The sequence below is a fragment of the Amblyomma mixtum genome, chromosome 10, assembly GCF_055824585.1.
Source record: "Amblyomma mixtum isolate Tamu chromosome 10, ASM5582458v1, whole genome shotgun sequence".
Lineage (NCBI taxonomy): Eukaryota > Metazoa > Arthropoda > Arachnida > Ixodida > Ixodidae > Amblyomma > Amblyomma mixtum.
The window spans coordinates 66,185,395-66,211,853 of record NC_143021.1 but is presented as its reverse complement, the minus strand read 5'-3'; the positions used below and the strand labels follow the sequence as shown (position 1 = coordinate 66,211,853).

General features: G+C 48.9%; 1 protein-coding gene across 7 annotated transcripts in view; it reads left to right on the top strand.

The window, feature by feature from the left end:
- Positions 1-24,984, top strand: part of LOC149326004 (uncharacterized) — a 66,331-nt gene extending 41,347 nt beyond the window's left edge. For all 7 annotated transcript variants that reach the window (XM_089565039.1, XM_089565041.1, XM_089565043.1 and 4 more), the window contains 6 exons: positions 11,470-11,624; positions 13,399-13,685; positions 15,293-15,481; positions 16,793-16,881; positions 23,359-23,705; positions 24,454-24,984. In XM_089565039.1, the coding sequence (XP_089421165.1) occupies positions 11,470-11,624; positions 13,399-13,685; positions 15,293-15,481; positions 16,793-16,881; positions 23,359-23,705; positions 24,454-24,589 (1,203 nt within the window). In that variant the 3' untranslated portion in view covers positions 24,590-24,984. The remainder of the gene's footprint in view (positions 1-11,469; positions 11,625-13,398; positions 13,686-15,292; positions 15,482-16,792; positions 16,882-23,358; positions 23,706-24,453) is intronic.
- Positions 24,985-26,459: the final 1,475 nt, after the last annotated feature.

Sequence of the window (26,459 nt, the reverse complement as noted above, 5' to 3'; positions counted from 1 at the left end):
GCATGCAAGGTCAATTTACCTTGAAGCATGTTGCAGTTTGCTTTTCTCTGTGACCCGGCATGGCGTGTGACACAGGTGACAAAGAAGCACAGGTTATGAAAAGCAGAGCAAGCGTGGGGTCATGGTTTTAACATGAGAGTGTTTAGGAGCTTATGAGGCGGAAAAGTTGGTGCTGTTGGCATCGCCACAGTCCATGGCTGCCAAGGCTCCGTTTTGTCGGTAGTGCCTGAAAAATCCCAAGAGCAGCAGTGGCAGAGGCCTTGCGAAGCTGCACCGTTGGCGTGCAGAGCCGGCATGCCCCATGCATGGCGGCCCCCGTTAACGCTATCACGTTCTGCTCTTGAAGGCGAAGCTTAAACATCCTCTTCTCTTGCTCAGGACGCACCAGAATGTGCGCTTTCCTGAGCCGCGTGGACAGAGTGGGAAGCCGGATACAGCTGCAAGTGCTCTCTGATGCGCACTGGCAGAGAATGAAAAAGTCGAGAACAACCCGAACACCTTTTAGGCAGCAGATTTATTTGTTATCCAACCTTACACTCACCGCGAACGCGCGTTTGCTCTGCTCTTTCTAATGTTTATTTCTTTCCAGCAGCAGCTTCGAGGCCAAACTTGTAAGCCATGTTGCGTTGCGGAGATAAACAAACTGCAACGTGTGTGCGTGGGAGTGCGTCTATGAGTGAAAATGCGCCCGTCAAGAGTGTGCACTCTGCCCGTGGGTCAGACACGGGTGAAAGATTAGTAGAGCCACACTCCAGCTATCGTCAGCCACACCAAGGCACTCCAGTGGCCAATGCTTGGGGGCATCAGCCCAAGGCAAGCATTCGTGCTGACAGTGGTACTCTCCCCCTCTGGGCAGTTTGTAAACAACTCAGGTGCTGCATTTGGAACATCTCAGACAGGTGTGTTGTAGCGAAGGCACATTATCCGGTGTAATGTTGTCAGCTGATACAGTTGAACCTGGATATAGCCCTGCAGGGGCATCTGTAACATGCGGATGTTGATGAGTTGAGACACCATGGGTTCCTGAGCATCTGCAGGGACATCCCCACGGGGGGATGATGGTGAACAGTGCATAACCACGCACCCAAGCACACGCACCTAGCCGTGCGTGGCTCAGCCATATCCAGGAAAAAGGGGATCCTGGTGGTTGAGCCAATGCCGAGCGTTTGGACCTCTAAAGGGTCCCTGAAAAGGGTGTTTGAGGTTGGCTATACATACAGTTGCATTATGTAGAGTGTAGGCCACCGAGCATTCATGCCACATACAGGACCTCAAAAGCAAGCTGATCATTCACAATATGTATTTTTAAAAGTTGGTGCTTCTGCACCTCTGGGCGACCAGTGGTGCTGGGCTTTCGCCCAAATCTGTGTGCAGTGCGTCCTGCAGCGCTCATTATGTCAGCAGTGGAGGGCTATCATTGGTTCGCCACGTCAACTGTTGCTGACGTCACGCAGCCAACATGGCCGTGTCTGGAAGCTCCCCACCGCGGAGGGGCCGAGTGGGTGGGGCCAGCAGAAGTGACGAGAGGAGAGAGAAAGGCACGAAAATGCGGAAATTAAAATTTTAGTTACAAAATTACAGCTTCTACAAAAGGCATTAAAAGGAATTCTTGCTGGAGGATATTTGTGAAGTGGCATCCATTAACGTCCTAGGCATACTGGAGCCCCTTTAAGGCCCCTCGGCGGAGGCAACACACCACTTTGGCCCCAGCTTCCTGCAGACGGCACCTCCGGCCTGACCCAACCGGGGGAGGGAAATCGGCAGTCGCCTTTTCCTGTCCTCCCCTTCGTCTTTCACTTTCCTGTCTTCTCCTCCCTTGGTTTTTTTCATTTCCCAGGGTTAACCTTGTGTGGCGGACTACCCTGCGTTATGTAATACTGGGTTGTAGTTTGGGTGTACAGCTGGCGAGGGCAGGGCCTGCTTTCAAGTTCTAGCCTGGCACCCCAGTTGAAATGCGCACAGCTCCCCCTCTCTCACCAAATGAGCGCTCTCATGAAAGAGTGTGCACCGAAGTGACGGCTCAGTTTGTAATGAAAAAGCAAGAAACATTGCTCAAGTGTCATGTGATACACAGTGGAGAAGCAGAAAAGCCAACCATAAAAATACCCCCCTTCATAGTTTCCACATCTCTCAATTATGCCTTGGGTCTTGGCTATAGGATGACAAAACTAACCAGCGGTGACATACTCCTGCAGATCCATGACCAAGCACGATATTCAAAGCTCACAAATGTGACAAACATTGGAGACTTTCCCTCTTACTGCGCATCGATCTCTGAACACAGTGAAAGGTGTCATTTCAGAATATGATTTTCTGAAGGTCTTAAAGAGCAAAACGTCACTGAAGTGAAGGAGAAATACCCACAAAGCGCATAGTCCTGACTTCTACCTCTAGCCAGCTTTCAAAATCCATCAAAATAGAATATCTGAAAGTAACTGTACAACCTGTTGTCCCAAATCCTCGATGTTTCTTCAACTGCCAAAAATTTGGCCATGGCTCCAATAGTTGTCACAGCCTGTGCCAACTGTGCACCTGTGCCAAATGTGCATCACACGATCATGAATCTGAGTATCGCAATGCTGCACTACAGTGCCCAAACTGTGAAGGGGATCACCCCGTGTACTCTGTCCGACCTGGAAGAAAGAAAAGGACGATAAAAACAAAAGAAAATAACTTTCAAGGAAGCACGGCACAAGGCACATTCTTGTCCACAGCAAGAACAAATTTCGCCGATGCGGGGGTGGTGTCCCACACCGGCCCAGACCTCGCGCAGTGAGCCTGAGGCAGGGCCCTATTCAGCGCTGGCTGCCATCATCTCTCAGAGAGAGCCCATGGTTCGGCAGGGTGATGGACCCAGTCCGCCCGCGTTGCAGCTCTCCTGAGCAGAAAAAAGCCCCCATTACGGGCCCAAAGCATACAAACATGACTTCTTTGGTACGATGGACTGCTGACATAGCACATTGTCTTCACGAAACCAGTCTCGACCCACAACATGTAAACATCCCGATAAATCATTAATTTTTTTCAACACCATCACGAGCAGGCAAATAGACTTTCGGGAGGCGTCGCAGTTGTCGTCCAAAGCAGCGCCCCTGCTCAAGAAGTCAAGCTTAATACAAAACATGAAGTGGCTGCGGTTATAGCGTTGTCAGCTGCAAATTATCAACAATACATTCTGTATATCTTCCCCCACATATCACACCCGCAGTCCAAGTTTAGAAGGCCTGATAAATGAACTACCGGAGCCGTATCTGGTAGTTGCGTATTTTAACGCTCGTTCCCCATTTTGGGGAAGGGAACGCTGCCACTCTAGGGGCCAACAAATAATTGAAGATTTTATCCTCGCAAATAGTGTGTGTTTTAAATGCAGAAAACACCACTTATTGTTGCCCAAGCTCAGCAAAAATGAGCTTCCTCGATCTAGCTTTCGCATCACAATTTTAAATGGGATGTTTTAAATGACCCCCCCCCCCTTGGGATGTGATCATTCTGTCATCAGGCTCTCATAGTCTACTCCAATCATCCCCACAAGACCATGGCGCTGGAAAATTCACCTCGCTGACTGGCCAGTTTTTAGAACAAATATGCCACTCTGGAAAAAGAATTTTGTGATCACCTCAGCACAGATGAAATTAATGCAAAGCTTACTACATGCATAATATTGTCCGCAACACTAGCTGTAACACAAACAACAGGACTCACACGGAAGGAACATGGCACAGACATGGTAGAAACACGGTAGATACACAGAAGAAACATGAAGTATGGTGGGCATATTTGCAAAATAACAACAAAACAAAGCCTGAGGCACACTGTGTCGTTATCCCACAGCCGAGAACTTATAGGAGGTATTCACTGAGGCCGCGCTACCAGACGGCGCGAGCGTCGTCGCGGCAGGCGCGCCATGTTTGCGGTCGTTTCAGGCCAGCTCGCGCAGTGTCACGGTGCGCCGTGAGGTACCCGGCCTGAACTGTTAGTGATCCGTAACATATTTGTACGTTGTTGAATACGTCAGCGACCACTTGTCTTTGTGGAGCGCGTATTGTGCATGAAGCTTGCAGCAGAATTCTTCTGCGCCGTGTTATAACCGAGCTGCCTCAACTCGGCAGCAAAACTGGCTGGCTGCGCTGCACGCAAGAACGTACACGTCTTGCAGCTTTTAATATCAGTTGATAACTGTCAGCTAGTCATGCAGGGCACATCGTGGATAAACAGCAATATTGATTACCGAAATTCCAGAACTGCCACCGCAGAAATTGATAATCCAAGCGCCTAGCTGTAGTCCGCGAACTGCTGACGCTTCTCAGACGTACGGTCTTTCAGCAGAAAGGCAAAGCGTCATAGCTGCCTTATTTACCCGACAGAACGGCCAAACAAATACTGCCATGCGCTCGCAGCACGAACGGCAGACACAGCGAGAATGTTTTGCAGTTTTGATTGTAGCTACATAGCGCTGCTTCGTATGCACAAGACCGTTTTCGCAGCAACGCAGTGTGCAGCCATTCCGCTAGATTCAGTTGTAACACGTCACTTTCAGCAGGTAGAGATGACAAGTTAAGCTACAGCTAAGTGAACAGACCCTTCGAATTAGTACTCACCTCTTCAAAAACGGCACTTCGGCCGTCGGCACCCACAGCACGGCTCTTGGACTCACCCGCTTGTCAAGTAATTGCACCCTCTCATATGTTTATATCCTTTAATTCCTTGGCCTGCCAGCAAACTTAAGCCGTGCACAAGGTGGGCTTCGATACCGGTGAATTCAACGCGCGGCAGCAGTCTTGTATACGTCGCACACCATGCCGGTGCCTCCGCATTCCTACGGGGGTCGACCTTTTCACAAAGTAGAACCTTCTGAGCGTGCCCGCTCTTTTCTGCTTCGCACAGTTCACGGAATATTCACTCAGTCACGCGGCGGCACGGGTCGGACAGAAATTACGTGCGGCGAGACGCGAAATACTCACATTTCACCCATCACCAGCTATTCAAACGCTGCGGCTGGCTGCGGCGGCCGCGCGCGCGACCACAAACATGGCGAATGCCGCGCCGGCCGCTAGCGCCCCTTGCGGATGACGTCATGTGAATACCTCCTATATTTAAGATGGCTAAGACTGGAGCGCGATACAGCCAAACAAATGCAGTGAAAACCACCTGGGAAAAAATGTGTGTCGACTATAAATAGTGCAACACCCTCGAAGAAAATCTGGGAACCCCTTTCATATTTCTGTTGTTGACAACACCAGGTACACAAACATCATTAGAAGAACAGACCAATATATTGGACAAGCATTTTGCTGAAGTCTCAGGTTCGTCCAACTACACGGACACACTCCAGAAGCACAAAGCAGTAGTGGAAAAACAAACTTCCCTTTGCAGCAGGCACGCATGACGACTGCAATCAGCTTATTACACTGCAGGAATTAGAGTATTCTCTGGCAAAAAAAACTGTACCAGGCCCAGACAGTGTGCATTACGCTATGCTTGCCCATCTCTCAGAAGCTGCTGTAGAGGCACTGTTGAAATTCTTTAATAAAATATGGGTAACTGGGAAAGTACCTGAAGCATGGAAAAAAGCAGTTATAGTACCTTTTCTTAAACCCGGGAAACCACAGACGAGTCCCAGCAGTTAGACTGATAGCCCTCACCAGCCATGTTGCAAAATCATTCGAATGTGTAGTAAACATAAGACTGACTTTTGTACTTGAATCCTGGAGACTTTTAGACATCATCAGTGGGGATTTAGAGAAGCATGTTCAACTGCTGATCACCTTGTCCGCCTAGAAAACACCATCCCGGAAGCGTTCATCCACAAGCAGCACTGTACTGGAGTCTTCTTTGACCTGGAGAAGGCCTATTATACCATGGGGAGGCAGAGTTGGGCATCCGCGGCAGGATGCTGAACTGCTTGAACAACTTCCTGGCTACGCGCACATTCAGAGTCCGCCTCAGAGCTACTCTTTCCATGACTTTCACACAAGAGAATGGTGTACCCCAGGGGTGTATGCTTAGCACGACACTGTTCATTGTAAAAATGAATTCCCTGGCTAAAGTAGTCCCCAAGTGCGTAAAGTATTCGGCCCCGCACGTGTGTCTGCATCATGCAGACGTTGGTGAGTGGGGACACCACGGGGTTTCCCGAGCATCTGCAGGGACATCCCGCAGGAGGATGGTGGTGAGCAGTGCGCCACCAGGGGCTTAGCCGTGCGTGGCATCGCCGTGTCCGGGGGGGGGGGGGGGGGGGGGTAAAGGGGATCCTGGTGGTGGAGCCGATGCCGAGCGTCTGGACCCTTAAGGCCCCTCGGCGGAGGCCACACACCACTGTGGCCCCAGCTTCCCGTAGACGGCACCTCCGGCCTGACCCGACCGGGGGAGGGAAATTGGCAGTCGCCTTTTCCTGTCCTCCCCTCTATCTTTCGCTTTCCTATCTCCTTTCTCACAACTGACCTGTCTCCTCCTCCCTTCTCGTTTTTTTTTTTTCACTTCATATTTTGTTATAGCTGTGGTGTCAGCTGACATGGGCAGGACTTATTTTTTAAGTTGCTGTCGATGTCACCTCTCAATTTTTCAATAAAAACATGACAAGTTTCCAAACAACCACATAGTTCACAGTAAAGAAACAAATCCTTGTTTCACGAGTTCTCACAGATTCCTTGGGCCCTCAGTGCAAAGTCACAGAATTGGCCAGTGGTGACCTCCTCCTCGAACTGCTCGACACAACTCAGATATCAAAGCCTGCAAACATTGAAACCTTTGTTTGATATTCCGGTCTCTGTCGCACCACACAGATCATTGAACACAGTATGCGGTGTCATCTCAGACATTGAATTTCTGCACCCAACAGAGGAAGAGATGCCTGAAGGACTGTCTCCTCAGAATGTGACTAATGTGCACATAATTACAAGTCAATCGAGGTAGAGTATGCAAAAATCTCCGTCCGCCCGTATATACCCAACTCTAGAGGCTGCTTCAAATGCCAGAGGTTTGGCCATGTCCGCCAAAAGCTGCCACGGCTGTGACACCTGTCTTAAATGTCCCTCAAATGACCACCAGTCCGACGACTGCTGTGCAAACTGCAGGCCCTCAACAAGGAGGGACCTAGGGCTCTGAATGCATCCCCCAAAGTTATCATGGCACTCCTTATCCAGTAGAACTTCTGTGGAATTCTAAATAACTATAGTGATGCAAGAGTTCTCTCCTGTCTCCTGTAGCACTGTGTCTACGGGAGACAGACTTGGGAGCTGTACACAAGAATATTTTTAAAAAGCATAAAGTGTTTCGCTGCGACCAGGAGCAGGCAAGTAGGCAGGTGTTGCCATTGTAGTTCAGAGCGGTGTTGTAACCCATGAAGTCAAGCTCTGAACGAAATATGAAGCTGTTGCGGCCACCATTCTTAACTTCAAAACAACTACCATATGTTCAGTATGTCTTCAGCCACACAGCAGCCATAAGCATGTGCAACAAACTGTTGCACATGCTTATGGCTGTCATTCTTCCCAGTTTCAGCTCTGAGGAAAAATTACTGCGTTTTTCATGGCCGGTCAAGTCGGGGGTCATGACTATGGTGCCACTGTGAAGAGCAATCGGGGGTGAAAATGTGAAGCAGAGGTAGACTGACAGGTGCTTCACATACCGTTTTATCTTTGTTCCTCTCTTATTCTCTGATAGCTGAGCTTGCAGTTTCTTCTTTCATCTTTATTCGGTTGGTGATGAATGGATTCTATGGGAGGATCGGGGACGTGGACTTCTTTTACCTCGTCATGCTCGAAGATTTGTTGAATGAGCTGCTCCCTGATAGCCAGCTGATCAAATTTGGCATTTTGGGCAAGCTCTGGAACATCAGGATGGATGAAGTTTCGTTGATGTGGTTCAAAAGCCAGGACATTTTCCAAGTCCTGCCAAGAGATGCTGCCGCCACTGAATTTTCCAGGTCCACTACGTGCAAAAAAAAAAAAAAAAAATGCAAAGTGAAAAACTGATTTCAGGAAATGATTTTTGATAGCCGAAGGCCAGAATCGATTCCTGTATTCCAGTAGAGATAGTCGCGGTACGTCAACAGTTCCCATGTATATGATGATTCCGATAAACTTCAGCATCTCCAACGGATTCACCTCGTCCAAAATCTTCACCTATGCATACTTATTAGTGTTTTCGCACACAATCTTCATCACCTCCGCCGTGAGGAACGTAAAGAAAGTCGAGAGGTCGAGCGAATCTCTGAGTGCCGCTCTGCAGCGATGCGACGGTATGGACACCTGGCTGTCGTCTTAATTGAAAAACGCAGCGCGACCTTGAGCATTTGCCAAAACCGTCCTGGCCATACATTGTGAAGACCCTGAAGCACAAATATAAACCACTGTAGGAACCGCATGCACTGCAGAAAACACAGAGCAAATGAAAACACAACATACATGCAAGTACGCGCTGAGGTTCCCAGCCCCTGAGACGAAGTCTCGCTGTTGGAGCTGAAATGAGACGCTTGTATGTCATTGCCTGACTCATCACCGCAGCTTTCGTCGCAAAAGACGGAACTGAAACCAGCTGAAGTGTCTTCTTTTGCTTTCGAGGAGCGCGCAGCGATGCGGACGCCATGTTTGCCGGCTGTTGCTGCTGTGGCTGTTCAGATTCATTTTTCACTGCACCCCCTCATGTCGACACACTAAAATCAAAACTGCAATCAAAAGAACAGTTGTTGAGCACACAAACTAGGTGGTGCAGCATGTCCACGACACCCCGGAGTGAGTTTTTTGCGTGGGCGCTTTGAATCTTTCAAATGTGAACGATGGCCTATGGCGCGGTAGCGAAAGAGATAATGAATGCATTCCTCTTCACCCAGCGCTGCTAAGTGATGATTCAGTTGTTGACATATCTTATGTTTTTAGCTTTCTAAGAGAAGCAGGTTTTTTTCAGAAATTGTGTGCGAGTTTTTTTCGGTAATTGTGAATTACCCAGTGTTTTGCTTGATTTTACAATACCCCTCATTCACTTTCTCACTTCTGAGAAAAAGGCAGAGGTCTTTATTTTATTGGCTGGGAGCCTCGAGATTCTTGCCTGACCAAGGATATGTCCTTCGTGCATCATCATAGGCAGTAGAAGTAACATTTTAGGCCCTCTACACCACCGATCGCTTTTCACTTTTTCTTTTATAAAAGTCTGCAGAAAACTTTTCTATGCGTTGTGCTTGGCACATGATGGCGGCCTGTGTGCCATTAAACCCAACACAGCGCATAAAATATTCGGTTTGTGTAGCTGACCTACAAATAGAGTCTGCCAGCATATCTACCTGTGTGAGACAAATACAAATCACACCAAACAAACTGGCTGCTTGGGGAGAGAGAAATGGATTCAGGTTTTCTCCTTAGAAAAAAGAACAGTAGCTGTTCTTTTTCCGAGGTCGATCCCCATCTATACCTGAACCAAACCACGCTACCAATTAAACAAGAACGCAAATTTTTGGGCGTCACTTTCGACAAGAAACTCACACATTTCTGCTGCACATTAACAACCTCAAAAAGAAAGTTTCTCAAGCCGTCTTCAAAGTGCTCTCAAGAAAACTGTGGCGGTCCTCTGGTGCGCTCCAAGCTGGACTATGGTTCAGCAAGAGCATCCTACCTGAAAAGACTAGACCCTGTTCATAATCTTTGTCTGTGCCTATCATCTGCAGCACACAGAATGTCATAGGTAGCCAGCGTTTACGTTGAAACTAATTAGCCTGCTCTAGAGGATCCAAGAATCGCACTTACGTGCACATACATCGTAAAGATCCGTTCTCTCCTGAAACATTTCTGCCATGCCATCGTCACCACGTGCCCATCGAAAAAAGATTGTCCAACAACAAACCTCATTTTATCATTCCTTTAGTACTGCACTTCGAAGTACTTGATGCCCTACCAAAGATTGCACAGAGACATGAATACTTGCCACCATGGTTTCTTTGGAAGAGAAATTCGAGGCCCGTGTACTGTGCGATGTCAGTGCATGTTAAAGAACCCCAGGTGGTCGAAATTTCCGGAGCCCTCCACTACGGCGTCCCTCATAGCCTTTGGTACGCTAAACCACAATAAACCAAAGAAACCAACCAACTTGCCACCATGGTAGAGCCTTCCTTCGGTATGCAACTTCTAACTGATACATTTATACAAAAATCAAGCACCACATGAGCACACCGACACTGTGTTTTACACTGATGGCTCGAAAACAGAAACACATGTTAAAAGCACAATAGCTCAAGTTTAAGGGAAAAAAATTGTAAGACTGCCATAGTGTTAGTGTGCATCAGTTTTTACTGCCGGGTGTTGTGCCATTTCTGTGGCTGTAGAGCAAATAGTAAGAAAGAACGACAAACACAGTGTCATCTACACTGATTGCCCAACTATGCTCACATCATTGTACTGTGAAAATGCTGCTGAACCCTTAATAGGAAACGTTATACATAATGTAAAAAAACGTAACACAGCCATGTCGAGATTGCAGGCAATCAGGTGCATGTGCAGCACAGGCACGATTCAGTCACACACAGCACGTGAACATGCCACACAACGGATTGTTTCAAGTTAATGCACAGTGAGGCCAGGGATAAGTGGCAGGCTGCATGGGAAGAACAGGTAGACAACAAACTGCATTCCCTAAAGCCCATTTTAGGAGAATGGCAATCAGGTGGGCATCAGGAGCGTTTGACACAAGTTATTCTATGTCGACTACTTATCGGACACACACACACACACACCTTACACACAACTTCTTACCGACGAAATGTTTTTTTTAGCTAGTCTGGTTTAGTTTAATTTCTTCATCATCATCATTTATTGACCCTTAAAGACCCCTGGGTGGTGGGGCATTACATAAGGGGAGGGGGGGTTACATAACAAAAATACGCCAGGTCACAATCAGTGCCGTATACTGGCAGGATATAAAGAAAAAAATGTGCATGAACCCATCACAGAGAGTGGCCAAACATAAAAGAGAAGAATAATCAACATCAGGTTTTTTAGTGTGACAGCAGCAATTGGCGGAACTTACATGGATCGCGTTCGATGACAATGCACTCGGGTAATGAATTCCATTCTTCGATGGCACAGGCAGAAAAGACTGTTAAATGCGTTAGTGGAGCCGTGCACGCGTAGAATGCTCATGGAGTTGAAGAAGTTCTGAGGGGCGGAAGCAGAATGGAGTCCCGAAGTGACGGAAAACAATGGTAAAGTTTGTGGAAGGAAGACAAACGGGCAATTTTCCGCCTGTGCACCAGAGGCTCTATGTCGAGCGACAATTTTATATTTGTAACGCTAGAGTGGGTGGGATAGTCGGATGAAATAAAGCGGGCTGCACGGTTTTGAATAGCTTCTAGGGTGTCAATTAAGTAAACTTGGTGGGGGAAAAGGTTGAAAGTGGAAAAGGCTGTACACTATACTAAAGAAGAGGCACAATTGTTGGAAAATTTCAATATTTACGCACCCCTTGTACAAACAATGGTTGCAGGTTCTTCCTCCAGTGGGTCGTCAGCAGCAGGGTTGCTCTTGCCTGCACCCTGAATGTGACCGGCCGCCTGAGCAGGACATGGCCACTGCTCCCCTGCTGGAGCCCCTTGAACTGGACTGGGCTGACTGTGACCGCCCCCGCACCGCACCCGCTCGGTCAGTCATTCCTTGCTGCTGAGTCGGCATCCCAAAACAGGGTGCATGCATGTGGACGCAGGGCTCCAGAGACTTGGCAGAGATCAGAGAATAGTGGTGGCTGCACTGTTTTAATGCACTGCTTGCTTCATGTGTGGCATGCACAGAAAGCGCTGCTTTCTGTCCACAAAACTCTGGTAAGTTGCAAGCTGCAGCCAAGGGGATCTATGAATGTTAAGTAGAGAATGTCTGCAATGGTGGGCATTAGCCTACGGAGCTGCGAATGGTGTGCGGTTTGGTGGCCAACGCCAACCAAGTTGAAGAAACGTACAGAATACCAGAGACATATCAGCCAACGCACCAACGGAAACAGTAGTGCACAATGCTTTCGCACTCGCAGCACATAAGCAGACTTAAGTGCCCCCAGTAGTCTGAGCTTTGACCAGGCATGCGGATCACTAGAGGTTGTGTGTGAAATGAGACAGTAGGATCCCTCTTTAGTGAAGTCATTACATCAGTTGTTAGTAACAATATGGTGTGAGGGGGCTGTCTGGTAATTAATTGGCTACTTGCCACAGTGTTGGTTTTTGAAAGAAACACTGAGAAATACCTTCCACCTTCCACGTATTGTCCTTTTATGTGGTACAGTGAAACCTCGTTATAGTGAACTGGTAAAAAATTGTAAAATAGTTGGATATAGCCGAAATTCATAGTTATAGAACATCACCAAAAAACTCCTGATGGAGGAGCTAAATTTAGTCACTGAAGGAATGTCAATTGGTAGAGACCTTTTCCACAACTTTAGCACCGTTTCAAGCCACTTGTGGCGATTGCGGAGCCAACAAAAAACCGAGCAGCAAGCACTAGTTAAGTTGCCTTCACCACACAGCACTGCAGCACGATGTGGCAGACAAATGCCAGCCAAGGTGGCTTTCTCGCATTACAACGATGTACATGGGCAGAGAACTGCGGCTGGAAAGCTATAACCGACCGACCGTATCGCTGGTTCCGGGGCACTGTCGTTGGGTGCCAGAGGTGCAAACTGGCGCCGACTGCCTGGCTGCCAGCTTTTCTTGCTGCTGTATCATCTGTGGTGCTGCTGGCAAAGCGAGGTATAGTGCGAATGCTTGCCGCTCCACCATCAGTCACCCGTGTAGTGAGGCAAAGCCTGCCATCAACCCGGGCAATGGCTGGCGCTCGGCAGTTTGATATATCCATTTTATGGCAAGCTGTGTTGGGTATATAGAGTAAGGAATGCATCTGTTTGTTGAAAATATTTAGGAATAGTTTGTTGCATGATATACCTTGATTAGATGAAGAAAAAAAGCTTTGGCGACAGGTGCCAGTTTTCCTTGCATCATCAGCATGGGTGGCACTAGCTGCAGTGCCATTCAGCAGCTACACTCACTGACTGCTGGGCAAGGCACTGCTATTGTTGAGCCAGTGAGTGTTTAGGGATTCATCAGGAGTATACGCCCCGCCGCAGTGGCTCAGTGGTTACGGCGCTCGGCTGGTGACCCGAAAGACGTGGCTTTGATCCCGGCTGCCGCGGCTGAATTTCGATGAAGGCGAAATTCTAGAGGCCCGTGTGCTGTGCGATGTCAGTGCACATTAAAGAACCCCAGGTGGTCGAAATTTCCAGAGCCCTTCACTGCGGCGTCCCTCATAGCCTGAGTTGCTTTGGGACGTTAAAACCCCAATAAACCAAACCAAACCATCATCAGGAGTGTACAAGTGCATGTGCAGTGCAGTATGTTGGTTGCAGAAGTGCGGCTGGATCTCCCCCCTGTTGCAGGTTTGTGCGTCTGTCAGTGCTCCGCTCGGCCATCCGTCCCGCGGTCTCCTCCTCGCCGTGCTCCCCCAACAAAGGGCGGGAGGCGGATGCTGCTGCTGCGTCGGCTGGGGCCGCCAAGGAGGCCTCGCCCAGCCCCCTGTCGTCCTCCAGCCCAGGGTCGTCGGGCCCCCTCGCCCCGAGCCCCCCCCGGGCGTCCAGCCCCACCACACTGCTCCTGGACACGCTCCCCACGGGAGTGGACGCCTGCCGCCACGACCTGGCTGCTGCCCGGAGGCCCCCCCCTCCAGGTGGGGGCATTCATTCAGTCGGGGCAGCACTGGAATGTGAAGGTGCCCACACTAGACAACGGGACGGGACAGAGCTCCAACTGGCTACTCGTGCAGAAACCACACACATATGTACACTCAGCCGGCACCTGCGCAAGTAACAATTTTACGCATCAAGTCCTGCATGATAAGCATAGCTCAAGAAACTTTTTTTCTGCCTGATGCAAAGATAAAGGTGTTTCGCTGGTCCTTTCTTATTGATATAAAACTCATCAATCACTTCTATCAAGATCAGTTCTATCGAGATCAACAAGAAAGGCAGTTCGTGCACCAGCGAAACACCTTTATCTTTGCATCAGGCAGAAAAAAAGTTTCTTGAGCTATGCTTCATGTAGGACTTGATGCGTAAAATTGTTACTTGCGCAGGTGCCGGCTGAGTGTATACATGTATGTGGTTTCTGCAAAATAAACCGGTTGGGAGTGGCACTCTGTCCCATTCTCATGTGGGTTTTGGCGCCTTTAAATTACAATGATGAACTAGCCCAACAGGAAGTCTTCTCAAGTAGGGACTAGGAGGTGAGGTTGCAGCAGCTGCTGCTGTTGGTTGGATCTGCCTTTATTTCTTCACTGTGTGCACCATTTTGGTGTGTCATGCCACTGGGTTGGCAATAACCCTCTGGGAGCTCACCCCATCTTTGCTGCTGCTGACCTGTCCTTCAGTATGCAGCAGCATTTTAACAACATGAGCATTGTGCCACTCAAAGTAGTGGGGTTTATTTCACATGGGGACATTTTTCACTTTTTTCTGGCTGCTCAGAAGCAATGAGTGAATGGAGATTTTTTTGAAGGTGGGTTCAGCGGTGTTGGCAAATCATGGCACAGCCAGAGTGTGTCTGTTGTGTGGGACAAATGTGGTGTAAACAGGTGACCCAGGCCAGCTTTTGCATGTTGTGCCCCCCACCCTGTGGGAGTGACACTGCAGTGGTGATTGACAGAAAGCATGGGCCATTGTCATTGGGGGAGACGCACCAGTGCAGATCTGTCAAGAGAAATACTGCAGCCACTTGCAGCATGAGCTGGCGCAAGCTGTACTTTCATTTCGTAAAAAGAAAACATGCTTTGATTATAGGCACCTTTTGCTGCCTGGCATTCATTGTTGCGGCTTCTGCTATGAAACAAGTAGGTACCATGGTACCTACTTGTTGGTACCTACCATGGTACCATGGTACCATGGTACTAAGGACAACGCAGCGAGCTATGGAAAGGAAAATGATAGGGGTAACGTTAAGAGATCGGAAGAGGGCGGAGTGGGTGAGGGAACAAACTCGGGTTAATGACATCCTAGTTGAAATCAAGAGGAAGAAATGGGCTTGGGCAGGGCATATGTAATGCGAAGGCAAGATAACCGCTGGTGCTTAAGGGTAACTGAGTGGATTCCAAGAGAAGGCAAACGTAGCAGGGGACGGCAGAAAGTTAGGTGGGCGGATGAGATAAAGAAGTTTGCGGGAATACAGTGGCCGCAACTGGCAAAGGACAGGGTTAATTGGAGAGACATGGGAGAGGGTGTAGTGGGTGTAGTCAGGCTGATGATGATGATGACCATGGCACATGATGGGGGTGCTGTGCAGGAGGTGCCGAGGGCATCCGGTGGGCCCTGGGGGATGGTGGACGTCGTGCAGCTGCGCAGTCGCCCACCAGGCTGCGTGTGGCCCCTCTGCTGCGCCGGGTGCGCCCCGAGCTGTGGCATCCCAACCTGTCTCGTTGGGCCCGTGGGGCAGCCGACAACGAGGGCGATGACCGCAAGACACCTCCACCCAGTGAGTGGCTGCTGCAGACCGGCATTTTGGGGCCTTGGTTTCTTAGTTTGCAAATGCATATACAGTAGTATTGGGTGTTGATTGATACTCATTGTCTCCATTGGTGATGTTGCTTCAGTCATAGCTTGCCATTTTCTCTTTTTATTGCTGAGCAGTTTCAGATAAGATCAGTGTAATGGATGGCTGGTCGACGTCCTGGATTTGCTTAGTATTTTTTTACGTTATTGTCTAATGCCTGGAAAAGGATGTGCCTGCAATTACTTTTGTCCTGAAACATATTTTGAAGCACCTATACTCTGATCATGACCAGTGGTGCATTCCAGCGGCAGAACAGGAGCAGAGGCAGCGAGCAGTGGGGAGCAGAGCAGTAGCACAGCGAGAGTCTCGACTGAGTGCTCTCCCATTGAAACGCTCCATGCTCTCCGAGAGCAGGCGCAAGGGGGAAGGTGTATCACGTGACCGGATCCTTCTCAGCATCCTGTGCGGTGAATGCACTTAACAATATGCGGCCGGTAAAGCCTGGGATACATGCGTCGGTTTTTTTTTCGACCAAGTTCATGCTGCCAGAAATGTCGTGGCGGCGTTACCACCCGGCCGGAGATACATCAAGTGAATAAGCACCCGTATGCCTTGCCCCGAAAGCAAATGTGATCAACAGGTGGCCAATACCACTGAGCAAGGAGTTCATCAAGAGCAGCGACATTGACTCTTCTTTCATAATCACGAAATTGTTCATTTCGACACCACTGTACTAATTTCAGCAAGCGTGCATAGGTATATATATATATAACGATTTATGTGCTCTAGTCCCTGCGTAGCTCATCGGCCATGGCGGTCATGTTGGGGGTGGCGGTATAGCAGTGGGCAGAGGCAGCCAGACCTGAAGAGCAGGCTTTCTGCGCTGCTATCGGCTCGCTTCAGCCACCGCTTCTGGTCTCGTCAGACGCTGTGCGTCAGTATCTGGCAGGTCCAGATCAGCGGCGGCGGGCGTTTTTCTCGACACTGGGTGTCGACTGCATCCCGTCTGGCGAAAATCGCCGACATGCCACTGTAAAAGCGCTCCGTGTATTCCTTTCTGTCTTCCTTCACTCCTTCCTTTCCTTGTGGCGTGGTTCAGGTGTCCACTGAGATATGTGCCATTTCCTCTCCTCAAAAGCCAATTTACCGAGGGCGGTCAGAGAAGAAGACCAGCCGAAGCTGCGCATATTGGTGTAAAAATAACTTCATCATAACTTTTGCGTTATTAAAGCCCTTGATACCACCACCGGAGGGAGGGAAGCCTGCCTCACACGCTGGGGCTGCCGTGTGCAGGTGGAGCTGTGCCCACATCCAATGGACCCTCGAGCGGGGGCTCCGAGAAGACTGCCGGCTCATCGACCGAGGCCGACTCAGCCGCCACGGTGGGTGCCCCCCTTCTCCTGGTTCAGAATGTTGTGGCAGTTCTTTTTTTTGTGGACTTGTTGTAGCACTGTCAGTTTGAGCATCTGCTTCTTAGGCGGCATTTTGGGGATAGGTGCTGTGTTCTCAAGTGCATCCCTTATTATATTAGTTAATTATTGTTATATAGTCAGCAACTTCTTGTCAGGAAAACGTTGCAGATTCATCCCATCCGTATTATGCAACACGTCTTTATTAATAAATGCTGATGTTCATCTAATGTTGAGTACAATACTTGAACAGAGTATAAGAATGGTGAAGTATTTTTGATCGCCATCTAAACTAATTGTTTTGTTTCCTTGCAGTTTTCACAGTGTTGTTTCTTCATCTGTAAAATGTATTTTGAACTCTGGTTCGCCTAATTGACATTAACTTTGTGTACAACGTAGCATAAGGTTTTCATTTTCCTCAGATAACTAGTACAGTTAGTGTAACATTGTTCTGTGTGCCGTGTTTGACGAATTTCAGAAAAGAACAGCTGTAGGCATCCTTGAAATATTCAGGCACCTTGTAACGACATATACCGTATTTACCCAATTCCAACGCGCCCCCGATTCCAACGCGCACCCAATTTACGGCACCAAAAAAAAAAAAAAAAATTTTCAAGCCCCGATTCTAACGCGCGCCCTATATTGGTAATAAAAAAAAAAAACTACAAGCCCCGCTTCTAACGTGCATGTGACTTCCACGAATGAAAATAATTTGCAACCGTTTTTATATTTTAAGGGGAGATGCGGGTGAAAAAACCGCGATTTTTTTCGATAAAGTCGATTTTGTATTCCCCCAAGCCTCTTCTTTTATGTGTAAAAAAATCAAAGCCGACAATCAATGGGAAGTTAGTAAAAAATACATTTAAAGCACTCGCCGTGGCTCGCGAAAGTGCGAATTTGACCGAATTTCGGGAACGCGGCATTTCGCTCCACGGCGTCGCCCGCTCTTGAATATTCGCGGGGAAGTAGGCCTACCCATCGTCTACGAGAAGCCACTTCGGCAGCGGCGCATTCTTGATAAAAAATACGAAAAAAAAAGATCGTTTCCCGCCCGAGTCTAGCGTCGCGACTGGCCCTTCAAATCACGTGGTACGATCGGAGCCGTTCCATTGGCTACGAGCATTCCACCGCACGGTCGGACGCAGACGCTCTTTCTTCGTTCTGCCGCCACCGAGACGTGAACCAACGCTTCTGCCCGGGTTTTTCTCCTATCTCCGCTATGGATGTGACTGAGAAACGAGATTTTCGCTCACGCAATTTCCTGACAAAGCATCAGTATAAAGGAAGACGCCCCAAGCGCAAGCGGAGAGCTCCGGTTACGGGAGGTTCGTCTGCTGCTAGGCGTAACTGCGGCAACGGCGATGCTTCTTGCGGAGCATCGATGACTTCGTCAGTGCGTCTGAGCGGAAGATAAAGATCTTCGACTGTAAAAACGGGCGCGGGAGCGCTGTTATCTGTGAGATCGGCATGATGCACGACCTCGTCAGCGGCGCGGCGTGCCCCGCCTGCGGACGATGTAATCTCTGTCAGAGAGTCGGCCGCAAAACAGAAAGGAGTCTCATCGTTTTTGGAACTTTACCGCCGAAATGACGTGTTTCCGATAACCGTTGTTTCATCAACATATTCTTCGATCCGCGTATCTTGATCGTGCAACGGCAGTGATGAGGTGTCCGCCCGCGGCAGTGCACGGGATACCGTCGCCGTGAACGCGGTCCGTGGTCGCTGAGCACGCGACCAATAACAAGCGCCACACCGGTTGAAAACGGCTCCTGCGACGCAGAAAACGACGAGCAAACGTGCTCCCATGTTTCCAGCAGTTAGTGAGCTCCCACATCGTATAATGGCGATGACGATGGGCAGCTATGGGGCAGTTTCGGTTTGCACTCGAATCCAACGCGCATGCGATTTTGAGACGTATTTTCCCCGAAAAAAGGTGCGCGTTGGAATTGGGTAAATACGGTACTTTTAATTTGTTTCACAGCAGTGTGGGTGCACGGAAGGTGGATCGGTTCTTCCAAAGTCTTGTTGCATATGTCCCTCCCATAGAGAGGGAACCCAAAAGCAGAGACCCACCGAAGACGTGTTGAAGAAACTGTTCCCACCAGGCTTGTTTTTCAATCTGTTTGGGCACCCAGGGACCACATGTGACAGTGCCCAGCTTTTGTTTCTGGAGCGTCATCCTCTTATGAAAATTGTGATGCGTGTGTATGTATGTGTGGGTGGATGTCAGTGCACCCAGGGACGTAAGCTGTCTTAGGTGCCTCCTCCGCCAACTTATGTTTAACCCTGGAGCTTCAGGTCACCTCTGTTCTCCTGTTAAGTAACAGAAGGTGCGTACAGCATGATACATGCTACTGCACCCAGCCATCCTCAGGGTCAGTCCCGACCTGGGGTTTCCAGCTCAACGTCACTGGATCCTAGTCGAACAAACCACCTCCATAGTTTGTCTGTGCCTGGTCATCCTCCCAAACTTTCAGCACTGTCTTCGAAATTTCGGTACATTGACGACTTTGGGGGAGGTCATGTGCTGCTGTGCATGTCGCAAGGAAACAATGCTGCGATTGCTGCACCATGGGGGGAAGTCTTGCACCGTACGCTTTCACTTTACAGGGCCGTAAAGAGGTTGGCAACTCAGCGGAGGCCACTGAATGCGGGAAACACGGGTGGCAAAGGCTCTCTTTAATTAGGCCCCCACAACTTGAGGTCATCACTGGCAGAAGATGTGCCACCGTCATGCCTGTTTCAGTCCGCACTTGCTTTGAACGTTGCAGGGTCACTGACTAAGGGGCTGATAATTTCTGCAGAGGCAGCAGCGGCTTCCCTTGAGCACTCCTTTAGATGCCTGTGATGGCTGCCACCTGTGAGTGTCAGCACCGCTGGCTCGCATATAACACTGTGGAGCAGCATCACGAAGCAGGCATGCACAAGAGCGGTGGAGAAGCGGCCATCTGCATGCACCGCAGAGCACATGTGGGCAAAGATGGATTGGCGCACTTGAGTACTGTTGAGTTGGTAGAGTGTAATACAGTGTAGTACCAGCACACGCAGAGGGATGAGGTCAGACACCCGTTAAAGATACAACACTAGTGCTGGTGAGCCTGTCATATAGCGGGTGTTCCATATTTATCTGTCTGGGTTGTAAAAAATTATCCTGCACAAACTACTTGCCTGCTTGTGCTCAAGCACGGACCGTAGGGTAGCTTATGATATAGTCTGCGTTTTTCAGTAAATAATTTAAACGTCAGAACTTGCCTGGACTTCCTGGAATCAGTGAAAAACTGCAGTCGTCTGTGTGGAGAATTTGTCTAGGCGAGCACAGTGGCAGATTTGACAGGCTGTGCCATCTGGGGTGTTCTGAGATCTACCCCAGCTCCGAGCAGGGATATTGGTTGCCTTGCAGTTCGCCAGATGGCGCAACATCTCAAATCGGCTATCCCATTTGCCTCGATGGAAATGCTCCGTGCAGATGACTCCACTTTTTCACCGATTCCAGGAAGTGCAGGCAAGTTTCAATGTTGAATTATTTATGGAAAGACGCAGACTCTGTGCTTGAGCAGAAATAGACCAGTGGTTTGTGCAAGAGAATTTTTACAACCCGGACAGATAAATACGCAACACCCTGTATGTACACACAATTGGTTAACGGCAGCGAATAATGTGTAATCAGCTAAGCCTTGCTTACATTTGCAGCTTCCTTGCAGTTCTAAACAGATTGGTAGGATTTGAATGCGACGAGCCGTTGCGTCTAGCATTAGCACCGCAGTGTTAGAGGTCATCCTGGTGCTGAGCTGACCGGGAAGGTTGGTTCAGAAGAATGGAAAACACAGCGCAACGCACGGGACGAGGAACTCTTCCCATGTGCTGCATTGTTTTCTCTTCTTTAGTACGGACCAACTTGCCCCTGTACACTGTGCAATGCACCTTTGCTCATGATAGCATGTGATGAACTCTTCCAAGTTTGTTGCGTTACCCGAGGACAACTTTCATCTAAAGATTAGTGATGCCCCCCCCCCCCCCCCCCCCCCCCTGGATCCACCACTAATATGCGAGAGGCATGGGGGTTTGATTCACGGTGTGATCTTCTACCCACCTACCTGCAGTCCAGAATGCACCACAACGTTAGGTGTCCTTGTGCCTTTGAAATCTGATCATCAGAATCTATTCTGTTGCAGTTTCATTGGGCTGATACGTTAGTCTCGTATTACTAACTGTCTGGTGTGACATGATTTTTTCATCTGCACTTAATTCTGCATCTGCACCGAAGCGTGGCCTTGTGGTAGAGCATCCGCCTCGCATTCGGGAGGTGCTGGGTTCGATCCCCAGTGCCGCCGGGTACCCACCGGTTTCTTTAATGGGTACAAGATTTCCCCTGGCCTGGTGCTCGGCTCTTCTAGGGTGAAATGCTTGGGAAAAGGGTCTTAGACCAAACAGTTGCCTTGGCGGATGAGTGATAAGTTCCCCTGCCAAGCAACCATAAGTCCGCCTCGTGCGGCATAAGCCCAATTTGTGGCCCTTTTTTTTCGCTTTGTCCACACGACTCTCTGCCCACAGTGACGGGATTTGAAGGCGCAGGCTCCTTTCCCAAGCAATGTAGCCCTAGTAAGCCGAGCACCAGGCCGGGCCATAGCTTGTACCCATTTTGAGAAAACCGGTGGGTACCCGGCCGGTGGCGGGAGTCGAACCCATCACCTCCCGAAGCCGAGGCGGGCGCTCTGCCACGAGGCCACGGCTGAGAATGAGGCATGAGAATGAATGTCACTTGTTACAAACAAAATATTCTCCTCTCGGGGCTTTGTTTGTGCATTGCAGCAGTGTTAACATTGCACAACAGGAATCAGTTTCACTCAGTTGAGGAAAGTAGAACCAAGTGGCAGGCAAGCCAAGCTGTGCTGTGTTGCAAGGTACACCATGCATGCTGAAAATGCAGTGCCCTATATTTACAATGTGTGGCACTGTCTCGAGGTTCTTTCAAGACCATATTAGTTGAGTCGAATGGAGAGATTAGTGTCACCTCGTGTTTCAGTTCATTCTTACGTAGAGAATGATGTTAGGACTGCAAATAGCACAGCAAATGCTTGTTGTCACCTAATGCAGTAAAGTGGGCTTTGATTTTATATATCACAATGTCCTTTCACAACATATAAATGAAAATGCTGTGCAAGAGGCGCGTAGTGTGTCGTGCTTACTATACAACTGTTTTCAGACGTACAGCAATTCTTCTGTCCAATGCAACCAGTTACAAGAGTCTCTTGTTGTGGTGATACTCAGAATGAAGGCGAGGCAAACAACTGTCAGTTTTGATAGGTGTTGCCTATCTTTCAGTATACTGCAGTCTCATTCCTTGCGCTGCATTCATGGTCACTCTATCATTCTCGTGAATACCCCCGCCACGGTGGCTCAGTGCTTACGGCGCTCGACTGCTTGCCCGAAAGAAGTGGGTTCGATCCTGGCCGCGGCGGCCGAATTTCGATGGAGGCGAAATTCTAGAGGCCGGTGTACTGTGCGATGTCAGTGCACGTTAAAGAACCCCAGGTGGTCGAAATTTCTGGAGACCTTCACTCGGTGTCCCTCATAGCCTAATTTGCTTTGGGACGTTAGACCCCAATAAACCAGTAAACATTCTCGTGAATACGATGTTTCATTTGTAATGAAAACATAAAGCTGTCAAGTGAATTCCTTACTGACCATGATTGATTCACCATTTTTATGCACAACACTATTTTAATGGAAGGAAAGCAGCACTGCGTGTGCTGCTGTGTTGCAAGAATGCGAAGTGTCTTAGCATGCCATTTACCATATAAACGTGTAAGAGCCGCCAGCAAACATAGTGTTTTCTTTTTTGCTTTATTATGCGAATTCCTAGTGCAAACATTGCTGCCGTGGAGTGACAGCAGTCCTAGGGGAAGTCCGAACAGAAGACATAATATCCCTTGCATGGTCGTACTGTGTGCGGCAAAATGCCTTCCGAGAGTCGGAGCTGCCGTATTTCTGGCGCGTCGTCCAAAGCATCGTTTTCGAGGCGCATGTGATGTCTGCTTGGTGTGCAGTGCCTGGAGTGCCCATGTGCCTCGTCTACTCTTTGACACCGAATAGCCTGGCTGTGCGCGGTCTCGGAATTAATTCTTGCAGAACAAAAACGGGTGCTCTTATAATGCACAGGGAAAAGGAAGTTTATTTGCAAACCAGAGTAGCGGATGCGTTCATTACGCGAATATTTTTGATTATACGACGCCCGGATCACACTACTGTTTCACGCGGTCCCCTGAAAGTTGATTCTGCTGTATTATGGTTTATTACGTTACTATACGCCAAAAAAATCACAGATGGTGTAGTGTAAAGTCTTCATCAGTTGGTGCAGAATGGCTCTACTGCTTTAATACGCAAGTTTAATTTCAGATGGGCCAAGGCACAGTGATTGCTTTCATGCGGAGTTTTTTGTGGTGGTTGCAGGGTGCTGCAGTGCCTCCCGAAGGCAGCACGACCACAGTGAGCTCGACAGGGGCAGCCAGTACCCTGATGGCGGAGACCTCGAGCAGCCTGACTGGGCCAACAGCCAGCAGTGGCAGCAATCTGGCGCTCTCTGTGGACGTGGGCACCGTGTCGGCCACCGAGATGAGCAGTGGCAATGGAATGGTGCCCATTCAGCTGGACGAAGACTCAAGCAGCACGTCTGAGTCGAAGACGGATGACACAGTGGTCGACCCACTGCACCCATCGCCGGGCAAGGCCAAGAAGAAGGGCAAGCGTTGCTCCTGGTGTAACAAGAAGACAGGCCTTGCTTCCACCTATGTCTGCAGGTGAGGGGGCTCTTGCTGATGGTGTCTGGTGGGGGCATTGGGGCGATCCCCTGATGCCACTGGCACGTGTACCTCCTGGAGTATGGTCCCAAGCCACCAGCCGATAACATGCGCTTCGATTGCCATCTTGGCGACTTCTGTCCTCAAGTAGGACTGAGGAAAACGCTGCAAACTATGGAGGTGCAACATTAACAGATTGGAAGAGAGCAGATAACCAAGGGGAACAAAAGCAGGACAGGGCGTAGACTGGGATGATTGAGTAGGGGCCTTGTCAGAGGAGAGGTGCAGCCATTGCTGTGCACTCATTTGGGTGAACTGGTTGCTAAAGGTACTGCCACGCATGTGGTTGGTGCTTTTGCAGTATTTTTGAGTGTTGGATAGAAATTGCCACGTGAGGGAAATTTTTTTTTTTTAGTCGCAGCACAGTTGCCTTGGATGCTATGGGGTTTTAGCGAGGGCATTTCACTATGAACAAAGGTTGAGGGGAAGTCTAGCCAGCGTTTTGGCATGTGGGCCTGACAAAGCGGATTGAGGCTCCCCTTCAATTCTGTTGTCAAGAGCCTGACCTTCCTGCCCTCTCTCTGCCCTGTATGTGCAGTCAGGGTTAGAGGCTTTTGACCCTGACTGTACACCAGTTCTCAGGTGATGAGTTTACCACAGTACGGCACTTGGTTTTCCTGCAGTCCAGTTAGCATGTTGTCTAGGTGGGCTGCTGCTGTGCTCTGATGAAGGTTTCTCTTCCCTGCAGGTGTGGAAGCATTTTCTGCGCCACTCACCGTTACGCCGAGGAGCATGCGTGCTCACATGACTACAAGACGGAAGGGCGCTACATCCTCCAGCGGAACAACCCTGTCGTCAAAGCGGCCAAGTTGCCCAAGATCTAGTTCCTGCCTGCTCGATGGATAGAAAGTGGACGACTATGCCTCGCTCAGAAGCAGTGGCTGTGTGCAACCATCTTCTCTTCCCAGCATTTTCTTTGTCTAGTTTTTGATTCTCCATGCCAGACCATCTTTTCTTCTTTTTTTTTTTTCCTGGTGACTTCCTGCCACAACAGCTGTGGATGAACAGACCGGTGATGAGTGGGCAGCTGAGACCATGCAGCTCTTTTTTTTTTCTCTCCCTTGTGGGCATGCACTAAGGCAGTGCATTTTGTACTCTTCCTTCCGGTTGCCACAACAGGCTGCTTCTCTTTCCATCTGGCCTAATCACCTCCCAGTTCTTTTATGACTAGGACTAATGTTTTTGAAATTCTATCTGAATAAATTGTAGCACGTCTGGACATTTCAGGTCTCTCTCATCCTGTGTGCATGTGCATAGTGGAACCATTCCACAGGGAATGGTTCCTTTTGAGAACACAAGAGTGGGCAGTGTCATGGTGGACATATTGTGCAAGCAAGGTACACTGGTGTGCCACCTGATAGTGCGTATGGCTATCCAGCCATTGTGGGAATGATGCGATTGATGTGATGTGGTTTTGGTAGCCAATAAGCAATAATCAGTCAGTGTTTGATGTTAGTTTCGGGCATTGCTGGGGTACAAAGTCTCAGGATTCTGTGGATCTTCCCTTTGGAACACTGAGACAACCTGCATGTAACTGGCATGCAGCAGTATGCAGAGGAGTCTAGTGACGAATATGCTTTAACGCATTCACTGCACAGCATGACCTGGGTTGTTAGAAAGAATTAGTAGTAATAACTTGCTCAAAACGTTTCATAAGGCGTGCTGCGCGAATAAACGCATGCTGTAGAATGCTTCTCCCAGCTAAACGGGTGGATTGCTTCAGCTCAAATTTAGCACAGAAATGGCACTTTGTCGGTAGGATTGTTTCATGCTACATTTGTTTGAGTTACTTGCCTGATTCTATCAACAAAAGTCGCATATTCGCATCGCCTGCGGCAACGGTGAAGGAAGTCACGCCATCCATCAGTGATCGCATTGGTGGTGCCATCTCGTTTGTTGCACACTTTTGGATTTCGAAGCCGGGACCTGGTTTCAGACTCTTATAGTCCTCACCTTGCGGATCAAGTCACACTGCTTCTTCTAAAAGTTTACGGTATTTTCAGTTTGCATACCCCAGTGACCCCACAGTTGTGCAAGCGAGATGAGCTGTGCCATCCTGATAGATAATCTCAAAAATGTTTGAAGACCTTTTTCAGCTGCTTTGTTGGTGATCAAAATGAATGTAGTTTGGCCAAAACTCCACTGAATTCACTGGTGAAGGAGAGTCTTCAAACATCCCGCAACGCTCTCTCTCTGCCGAATCTCTCTGCCTTGATTTCCTTTGCCGCAGACATGCGAAAGTGCATGAAACAATTCTGCCGGCCAAATGCCATTTCTGTGCTAAATTTGAGCTCGAACAATCCACCTGTTTAGCTGAGAGAAGCATTCTACTGCGTGCGTTTATTTCCGCAACACGCGGTATAAGAAATTTTAATTTTATTTGGCTCTCGTCTCTAATCAAGCAAGTAAACTTTTTTTGTTTGTGAAAAATCTATTTTGAAGTTGCATGTGTGAACTGCAAAGTGGCACTCTGCACACTCCTGACAGCTTTTGCTGTCTTTTCCTGTGTTTTGTTCACTAAAAATTCGAGTGATATTTTCTGCTATGCCATCATTTGAAGGATTTGGTGATCAACATGGTATCATTGACAAGCGTCTAGACTCTTTGGGATGGAGCTACACCTAGTTTTTTGTGCTCTTGTATCTGGGAAATCAGCTACATGAATGATTCTGGGTAGACAAAACTGTGTAGCAC